The 10,419-nt window shown below is 42.5% G+C and overlaps 1 protein-coding gene across 1 annotated transcript in view; it reads right to left on the bottom strand.

Moving 5' to 3' along the window:
- The window catches only part of NPY (neuropeptide Y), a 25,158-nt gene extending 15,777 nt beyond the window's left edge, over nucleotides 1–9,381 (bottom strand). The window contains exons 1-2 of the mRNA XM_020782129.3: nucleotides 9,151–9,381; nucleotides 6,556–6,743 (exon numbers count right to left, since the gene is read on the bottom strand). Of these exons, the coding sequence (XP_020637788.1) occupies nucleotides 6,556–6,743 (188 nt within the window). The 5' untranslated portion in view covers nucleotides 9,151–9,381. The remainder of the gene's footprint in view (nucleotides 1–6,555; nucleotides 6,744–9,150) is intronic.
- Between the last annotated feature and the right edge of the window lie 1,038 nt (nucleotides 9,382–10,419).

Below are 10,419 nucleotides of genomic sequence, written 5' to 3'. Positions count from 1 at the left end.
TCTGATTAAGTATCTTTCCCCGTCTCTTTGTAGTCTGCTGGCATTTAGTATGCAGTTAGAGCTGTTAGCACGCACTTATGCAGTTAGTGTGCAGTTCGAATGCAGTCCACAGGAAGCAGGGTGTGAGTCTGTTGAGGCCTGTTGGTGCAAAGTAGTCATTCTTGTGCAGTATGCTATTTTTGATCTGTTCAGAACCGTGAGTAAATGAAATTTTTATTCTTTCTCTTACCAATGTCTCAGAGTGAGTTACTGAGACTGTAAGTGCCAGTGGTCAACTCTGGGGAGACTTGAAGCTAATTCTGCTCTGTTAAGTCCCTCCACGTCTGCTGCACAGCTAGAGTTTAGCCAAAATTTCAAAATTCTGCAACATACGTATAATAGGAGACATACCCTATTATCCAATCCAAATTTTAGACAGGCAATAAATTTCTGCTCAGTGCCAAGGGCAACCAGTTAATCTTGCACTGATGGGAAGGTAGTTTATTATAAATTGAAAGAGACCTGGGCCAGGGTAAGCCAATGTATATATAATCTTCTAACATCCCATCAGTGACCTAGAAGCTCTATAAAACCAGGTTACCCCCTCCCCTTCTCCTTCCATAGCCAGGCGATTTCAGACATGCTTTTAAGCAATAAGCAATGGATTTAAGAATGCTGTATTTATTGAATTTAGAGATTTTTAAAAAATTTTGAATGGTCTTAAAATTGTTTTTAATGCTGATTTTCATATTGATGGATGTTTAACTATTTTTAGTATAGTTTCTGATGGTATCTTTAACTGTGATTATTGTATAGTTTTAATTGTTTGTGAACTGCCTTGGGGCCCCTATGGGGAGAAAGGTGGCATAGAATAGAATAAAATAGAATAGAACAGAATATGACAGGACTTTCTGGCTAATATTTGGTTTTAGCTTGTAATTTTAAAGCAACATTTTCCTGTTGGGTTAATAAAAGTGGGTCAAGGCCAAGTAAAGACAAAAATCAGAAGTAAATCAAGAAATGCAGCTATGAAGGAACTAGAAAAGATTCTTAAGAATAAGAATGTATCATTGGGGACCAAGTCCAAGATAATCAATATTATACCATCTTCTCAATTATTATATATGAACATGAAAGCTGGACAGTGGAGAAAGCCAACAGGGGAAAAATGATTTGTTTGAAACCTGGTGCTGGACGAGAGCTTTACGGATACTGTGGACCCATAGAAAACCAATCAAGCGGGTGCTAGATCAAATCAATAAAACAGGGGTCTCTAAATTACAGCCCACAGCCGACATCCAGCCCACCTTGCCTTTTTATCTGGCCAGGTCCAGACTCTAGGACCTTTCCCACCCCACCCCACCTCCCCGTCTTCCCTAACAGCGCCTGGCAACAGGATTGGTCCCCCACTCATCCCCTCCCCTGACATGTTCGCTTTCTCTTTCTCTCTCAGCCTATCCACCATAGGGAAACAACTAAACTCCCGCCCTTCTCCAGGTTTCTCTCTTGTGGCTGAAGAGTTTGGAGACCCCTACTCTAAACACAGTTCCTTGATTTTTTCTTGAGTAATACATGAGTGTTCAGACCCTAAAGTCTCGTGTGTGTGTGTGTGTGTGTGTGTGTGTGTGTGTGTGTGTGTGTGTGTTCTCTCTCTCACACACAGAATTTTCACATGGCCTAATATGTCTCCTTCTCCCAGGCAGTGGCCTTGCAATAAAAATCTAAAGCACGAACGAGAGCAGAACCCACATAGCTGGTCACCTTTTTCCAAAAGCCGTGCTTCGGTTCCCTCCATGCTGGTGCATCAGTTTGCTGATCCAAGTAAAATTTATTCACTCATTATAAAACTTTTTTTCCCTTCACCCCTCAAAATGTGTAAAATATATAATATCCTCACACTGAAAAATTTGGAGATCCCTGCAATAAAATATTAAAAATATTTGCATGCAAGCAGACAGGCAGGGCAGGGCTGGGCAGGCGGGAACCAACCAACCAACCAACCAACCAAACAAACAAACAAACAAACAAACAAACAAACAAACGTGTAAACTCTCCCTAGAAGCAAAAATGACTAAACTGGGCACATCATGACAAATCAGGATTCTCTGGAAAAGACAGTAACACTGGAAAAAGATGAAGGCAAGAGGAGAAGAGGGAAACCAATAAAAGATATATCAACTCAATAAAGGAAGTCGTGGCCTCACAAGAGCTGTGCAAGGCTGTTGACAATAAGAATTAAGGATCACCATAAGTCAGAATCAATTTGATGGCATGTAATTATTAATTAACTCACAGGGTCACTGTAAACCAGAAGCATTTTGCCAGCACATAAGAAAAATCAAGAAAAAAATTCCTTTTGCATTTTCTATAAATGTTGCCATGTTAGTTTGTTGCACAAGAGTCGTGACTCTTTTTGTGATAAAATTAATTTAAATAGATTACAGTCCACTTCTATCTGATTATGTGTCCTTTAGTCCATCATAAGTATGTGTGCCTGCCATTAGTCTTTGTCGTCATCCCGCTTCAGTAGTGAGTGCTCAGTTCAAATTACACCTTATTTTATATGTTACTTGAGCAGCTCACTGGCCATAAATGGGAATATATCCAGGATGGTCAGATTGATAATATATTCAAGGTTTTTAAAAAAGGAGAGAGGACTGAGACAAATAATAAGATATAAATATTCTCAAATCTAAAGCAGAATGCTCAGGACTGCTATCCTAAATATTGGGGTCTCCTAATACTTTACTTCATTTTCCATATGCTGGAATGGGACTGCAGGGAAGAGAATTCTGGCAGCATCTGCATTGGTGTGGGCTATCTCATATAGATGACTGGACCATTGATATATTCTTTTATAGTTATCTCAATTCCTTGTCCATATTTACTCAGTTCCTCTTTGTATTTGAGCTTATGATGGTGATTTATTGTTGAATTACAGGTAATCTACTTCATATCAGATGCACAACAGATGGATGGGGATCCATCAAGCTGTTAGAGATGGAAAAGGACCTGTTGGGTTTTACAAAAAGAACACTCAAAACACAAATAAAGCTTTTAGGATGCCCTGTGATTTTAAAGAAGAAATAGTGCACGGAGGGGGAGAAGGGCATTTATACAGTAAAGACATGAAGTATTGAAAATACGTTTTTGATGTGGACTGTCCGCCAAAAAAAGGGGTAGGGAAGGAGTTCCACAAAATATTCAAAAGCTATTTAAATACTTTTGTGTTTATTTTGAAACATAAAATCTATCTAATATTATTGTATACTGGAATACATACATAGACATTTCATGTCCATTCTTTGAAAAATAATTGTTTGCCGTCAAGTTGATTCTGACTTCTGATGACTCTTCCCAGGGTTTTCTAGGTAGGGAATATTCTGAACTGGTTCACCATTCCCTTCTTTTGGGGGCATCCTGCCCAAGGATACACAGGCCAACTCTTTCCCCAGGAGCCACAGTGAGGAACTGAACTCACAACCACTGGCTCCACAACCAGATACTAAACCACTGAGCTAACCAGATAGATAGATCGGTAGATTTGTCCTATTCCACCTCCATTGACCCAGAGGAACACAGGGCCCATGTGATTTGTGTTGAACCAATTTGATTCAGTGCTCTGAGTACCTGCAAAACACTGTGAGCAGACAAATAAATAAATGGACATTACAAGGAACACATCATTAGAAGAGTGAATGCCTTAAGTGATGAAAGCATGTGATTTACACAGCAAGAGCTTTTCATGCTTCCTATAATATACAAATTACCTTGAAGTGATTGGTTTTCTGCATGTAAACATAGACTTCATTTGCAAGTCTCTGAAACACTGACATGATCAGCAGCTGAATGTCACGTTATGTGTATAACATGTTGTTTGGGCCTCTGTCTCTGGAATCCGTTTCTATAGTAAGGTTGTTCTTGTTATGTGCTGCCAAGTGGTTTCCAACTCTAAGAATGAAGGTTTCTAAAAGGTCTTATCATTAAAAACCCTGCTCAGATCTTGTAAACCCAAAGCTGTGGATTCATTTATTTGGTCAGGAAGAGCCTCGTGGCGCAGTGGTTAAACTGCTGTACTGCAGCCAAAACTCTGCTCACGACCTGGGGTTCAAATCTCAGGTAGCCGGCTCAAGGTTGACTCAGCCTTCTATCCTTCCGAGGTCGGTAAAATGAGTACCCAGCTCGCTGGAAGGGGGGCAATGTGTAGCCTGCATAATTAACTTGTAAAACCGCCCAGAGAGTGCTTGAAGCGCTATGGGGCCGTATATAAGCAGCACACTTTGTATACATGCGAGCATTTGATAAATATTATATGTAGTACTGATCCAGAGTTGAGATCACCACCTAAGAGCTTGACAACTCATTATCTGAATGCTCTCTTAGTTTTTGGTACCTTTCTGATTTTAAACAGGCTCTGTTCTCTGTTATCAGTAGGTAGAATGTGACAAACGAATGTCTGATAAAGGGTCGTCTTATTCCAGGCCTGCCAATACCCTGTAGGATGCAACAATACCTGGCAGGATGCAACAACCCGGCTGTCTTATCACATCCGGAAAGAGGCAAGCTATTGATTTCCTCAGTGTTCCAGCCATGCATCTTAAGCAAGATTTAATATCAAAGTTGTCTTCCTCACATTCTTGAACTTCAGACGTGCTCCAGGAGTGAACAAAATAATGGTTTTTAAAAATATGTTGTTTCAGCTTTTTTGACCTTTTTAATCTAGTAAACACCTAAAATTATCTTCAATTTTGTTATAATGCAAACTACCAATTTCTCTGTTTTCTACCAGTAGTGTGTGTCACCTGAAATGGAGTCTGTTCTAAGTGTACAGATGAACTTTATATTTTTGAAAATGGAGGATCAAACCTTTCTGCTTTTCTTGCTTCCACATTTCTGGAGGTTAACCAGGAGAAACCTAAAACCATCACATCACCTGCTAAAGCCTTGTTCCAATGCCTGCAGTCACTTCATCCTCCAGTACATTTCTGGACACATTGCAGATGCCTGAACTTCAACTTGAAGCCAGCTTTCCCTGGTTGTTGTTGTTTTTTCTCTCTCCTCCCCCCTCCCTTTTTGGAAGACTGTGCCTGACGAAAAAAATTGTAAGGTCTTAAAAGCTTGCACACTCGTGTCCTTTCAATAAGTCTAATTTCAAAATCCCCATCCTCCTAAGGATGCTGGAATATTTTCTATGGACAAGGTAGAGAGATAATTTGTTTGTTCATTAATTTTTATCTTCAAGAAGCCAAGAATGTTGGAGCATATGATTTAAAGAATTTGAGAAGCCTCTGACTCTCCCACATCCATCATCTCTGCTGCAAAGCTGGAAATCTTGTTGGCTTCACCAAGCATATCCAAAATTTTTACTGAACAGGGGAGAAGACTACCAGTTTCATACTTCTTTTTAAAATCATGCAAGCAAATAAATGAACAGTGGTAAAGAAGACAACAGGTCTGGATGGGTAGAATTCCCTAGTAATCAATGTCCCACAGACCCCTCCTGTACTTCAGGTAAGATAATCACAGTACTTTATATTGCCTCAACAGTAAACATTGTTGGTTTTAATTCCAAATGTTTTCTGTCTCCTGGGAGTAATACAGGACAAGGAGCAAAACAGAGGAATTCAATTTCAACCACCTCTGATGCACCTTATCAGCATTCTCAGCAAGAAAGAGCAAATGGAAGCACACCAAGTGGTTCAAATACAAGCACACAAATAAAATCACACAAATGGACTGTTGCATTTTATATTTAGCTAGAGGGAGAAACGTGTTACCTGGTAGAACAAAGGCCACAATTTCTTATTTCTAAATTTAGTGTATGTTAACAGATAACTGGAGTAAGTTTTACCGGTCTGCCTGTATGGGAGATTACATTAATACTTTTACATAATAGGGTAAATTGTGACATTTACAAACTGTATTGCATCTGGCTGTCATATCAGGAATCTAAGGCTCTGCAATGTGATCTGGGTTCAAGTTACAGCTACCACATGTAATATAGCAAAACAGCAACAAAATTACTCCAGCTCATTTTACCATATGCGTAGTGTGTGGTTCACCTTACCCACATAAGATCTAGTAAATTGTAGGCTGCAAAAATGTATGCAGTCATGAAATATGTCCATCTAGTGTGTGTGTGTGTGTGTGTGTGTGTGTGTGTGTGTGTGTGTGTGTGTGTGTGTGTGTGTGTGTGTGTGTGTGTGTGTGTGTGTGTGTGTGTGTGTGTGTGTGTGTGTGTGTGTGTGTGTGTGTGTACTGCAACAGACTGCCACGCCAGCTCATCTGGGTATTATGAATCTGTGCTTCTAACATCTGCTTAGAGGTCAGTGGAAGTTTTGTGCAACATGAATGTACCCTTGACACCAGCCTCCTCACAACTTGGTGTCCACCAGATTTTTTCAACTGCAAGTCCCATCATCTCCTACCATTCTTAACCACACTGGCAGGAGTTGATTGGGAGCTGCCATCCAAGACACCTGTATGGCAACGAGTAGAGGAAGGCTTCCTTCCACGATCAGTGTCCTTACCATCTGATTTCTCTGGCCACCCATTGTAATGCCCTTTAGTACATACCTCTGCCGTGTGATGAGGTTGATGTAATGCCTCAGTGCCGAATAGTATCTGGCCATGTCTTCTGCTGGTGCATCCTCCCCAGGACTGTCTGGTTTGGAGGGATATGCTTCTGCCATTGTCCCCAGGCAGATCAGCAGACACAGGGCAAGTGGCATCACCGACAGCCACAATCTCATGGTCCCCTGCATCTGTAGGATGGGGGAAGATGTTGGGGGTAGGAAAGAAAAGGCAAGACGGAAAGCATTACATTAAATATTTCCAGATCTGGCTGTTCTTGTTGTTTTGGTTCTGGTTTGTTTGTTTTGGTGGATCAAACAGTGATAGCCAGCTCTTATGCTTAGTCAAGCCCTCTGAAATAACAAACTTGCCCAGATTTCTAATATACTGTTTCTCAAACCAACAACTACATGAAAGGGGAATGATGCCTGGAAAATGTCATCTATGACCAGTGTCCACAGTGGCTGCATAGTTACGTGGCCTGGAGAGAGAGGAGTACATTTTGCACTATATATCAGACAAAATCTAAAGAAACAAAACAAAACAAAAACATGTGGCACCTTAAAGACTACTATATTTTAGTGAAACAATATTGGATAGGAGTACATACTCTATTACAAATACAGTAATACTGCTTTGTAATGTTCCACTATTCCAGAACTGTTTCTACTGAGAATTATACCAGACAATATAGATATGACAAAGAACTACTTAGTTATATATATAATCACTGCAGCCAGAATTCTTTATGCCAAGAAATGGAAAAAATCGGTGATACTGAAACAAGAGGAACTCATTGAGAAGATACGGGGAAGCGGCAGAAATGCATATTTTATCAGAAGTGTTGAAAGATTGTCCAATACAAAAGGCAACCGAACAATGGGATTTATCATATAAATGGCTTGAGTCACCAGATAGTGCTTGAATAACATAGAATTAAACTAGGATGTAAATGTAAGTTAAAACCTAGAGGGCAATCAAATTGTAGAAAAGCAGAAAGTCGATTTGATATTGTAACATGAATAGATTGGATGTCAGTACATTTTGTGTTTCTCCTCCCTCTCCTTCCCCCCATCCCCCTTTACCTTCTGTGCCCCTTACCTTATCCCAAGTTATTAATAAAAGAAAAAGAAAAAGACTACTATATTTTAATTCGTGAACATGTCCACTTCATCAGATATATGAAAACTCTATGTATTTTAACAGTTTGACTTATTACACATTGACTTGGAATTTATAATCACATGAAATAAATATTTTATTTGAAAACAAACACAATTTTTAAAATTATAAATCCTACTCTGCACATGTACTGATGCTGCGCTCCAGTGTTGTTGACAGATTCTAGGCAAAGTCTGGATTACCCCAACGTCAAATTCATCCCTGCTGTTTCGAACCTTCATAATCAGTACTAGGTCTTGTTATTATAAACCTCCCAAAGTGGACGAGTCAAGATGATGGTAGTGAGTGGAAATCATCGAGGACTCTGCCAATGTCAATTGCACAGCAAAGAAGAGTTCTGCAAAACTTAAAAGCTTCTGCCTCTTTTCATCAGAAGAAATGGGTTTCATTAACATTTTGCAGGAGGGAGTTGGCTCCCCTTTAATCTTCTCTACCTGTATGTATGTACTGTGAGCTAAGTCAATTCTGACTTACAGCAACCTTTTTACAGGCTTTTCCTGGTAGAGAATTTTCTGCTTGAGGATGGTGGTGGTGTCCTGGTGCTGTGCAGCTTACCCAAGACTACACAGGCTTGACTCCCCTCCTAGGAGGCATAGTGAGGACTCCAACTCCAAACTTCTGGCTCCTCAGCCAAATGCCTAAACCACTGAGCTATCCAGCCAGTATTCTTTTTTCCTTAAAAAAAATTTTAAATCGTTTCTACAACCTTTCTGAAGTCATCACAGCCTACTTACAAAACTAGCCAGGTTTTCTTTAAAATATTGTTTTTCACCCTGGGTCATAGGAATCCCCTCAGCAGCAAAAGACTTCAAGCAGCTAGGTAGGGTTGATGAAGAGAGTTTTCCGGAAAAGAAAGCGGGGGGGGGGCTCTTTGTCTTTTTTCCTGCAGGGGAAATTTGGTGGGGGGGAGAATCCAGGAATGAGGAAAAACTGGAGGGGAACGAGCAGGCATTCTGCCCTCCCGGATGCCTCCTTCGATCCGCTGCAATCCGAGAAGCACGTTTACAGAAGACTAACTGGGATTGGCTTCGGTGGGGTTTATTCCCGAGTAAATACGCTTTGGGAGAAGTTATTGCTATTAAAAAACAACAACTTCAGAGCCTTCGAAAGCCGTGAGATCTGGCTTGCCGAAAACTTTGGCCGCGGAGGAACGGGGACATTTGGAGGGGGAAAAAAGGGATGTTTCTGCTCTGAGCGTCCCGGTTGTGGAGGCGGAAACGCGGGAGAAAGTCAAGAGTTAAAAGGGAGCTTCCTAAGCATCGCTTTTGAGGGACTTCAAGTAGCCAAGCGAGGCTACATGAGAGGCATCTGAGGAAAACTGGGCGCAAAAAGGACCGAAGGAAGGAAGGAAGGAAGATTAAGTGGATGGCAGGCAGGGAAGGAGGGAGGCGAGTAAGGGAACGGGCGCTGACTTACCGTCTGTGTACTTGGTGGCTCTCGCTACTCCGGAGTCTGCTTCGAAGTCCGCCGCTTCTTTAGCGAGCGTCTCAGCTCCTCCTCAGTGTAGGGCTGCCCGCGTCGGCGAGGGTTTTTTATGGCTTTTCTAGCCGACTGGGGAGGCGGGGGGGGGGCTGGGGCGATCACGCATCGGTCGTCCTCCCTCTCCCACCCCACCCCACCCCCTCTTACACACACGCAGACTTCCCGCCTGCGCCTTGCCCCAGGATTACCATCATCGGTTGCCATTCCAGCGCTTGACATTGACATGGAGCGGGAGGAAGCGGGGCGGGGGGGAAAGGGAACCAGGGCGGCGAGCAGACACGGCTGTTTTCTCTCCAACACTACGAGAAAGATCTTTTTTTTAAAAAAAAAAGCAGTACATTTAAGACAAGGCCTTTTGGCGGACGCGCCCTGCTCCCATTCCATCACCAGCGCCCTCTTCGGAGCTGTGGCAGGTCACCCGTGGACATTGGTAGCTGGCAGAAGGGGCCAAGAGGAAGCCAAGGGGCGCCTCTTGGTACTCCCAGGGTCCGTAGGCCCGAAAATTCACCTTGCTGGGATCTGGCGTCCTCCAGAAGTGTTGCAGTACAATTCCCACCATCTCTCTCCAGGGATGGTGGGAGTTGTAGGTCAGTAACCTTGGGAAGGCAGCAAATTTTTGGTAGGCTGCCCTAAGTCCCTAGAGACGAGGATACAGAATCTGTTTCAGCCATGGTGAGGTTATGGGTCAGAGCACTGGTTCCAATTGTGTGCTGCCCCAGATCAAGAAGAGTTGGCCAGGCAGCATCTGAAAGGCGGAAAGTCAGCCCCACCCTCTCTCTCTCTCTCTCTCTCTCTCTCTCTCTCTCTCTCTCACACACACACACACACACACACACCGGTTGTAGACTTCAAAGGGAGAACACATTATGCCTTGACTGGCAGACGAAGGGATTTGAGTTCTGTCTGGTACCCAAACGCCAGCATCTGGAGCGCCCTCCTCTCTCTGCCAACTTTGATCTTGAGGCTCAGTGGTCCCAAAGAGCTCAGTTCTCACCGTAATCCCACAGACTGCCGGGATAAATTGCAAATCCAAAGAATGAATCCTGCCCAGGAGCAGCTAAAGCAGCCTGCCCTTACACCAACCTCAAACAAAGGCAGAAAGGTTTGGAACTCCCACCTGTATCCCTGGATGCCACATGTTACTTTTCTGGTGTTGTGATGAAGTTCAAGAGAGGGGGTGCACAGGGGCAAGAGAAGGATGCA

The sequence above is a fragment of the Pogona vitticeps genome, chromosome 6, assembly GCF_051106095.1.
Source record: "Pogona vitticeps strain Pit_001003342236 chromosome 6, PviZW2.1, whole genome shotgun sequence".
Lineage (NCBI taxonomy): Eukaryota > Metazoa > Chordata > Lepidosauria > Squamata > Agamidae > Pogona > Pogona vitticeps.
The sequence above is the reverse complement of the archived record's forward strand: the minus strand, read 5'-3'. Positions and strand labels throughout refer to the sequence as shown.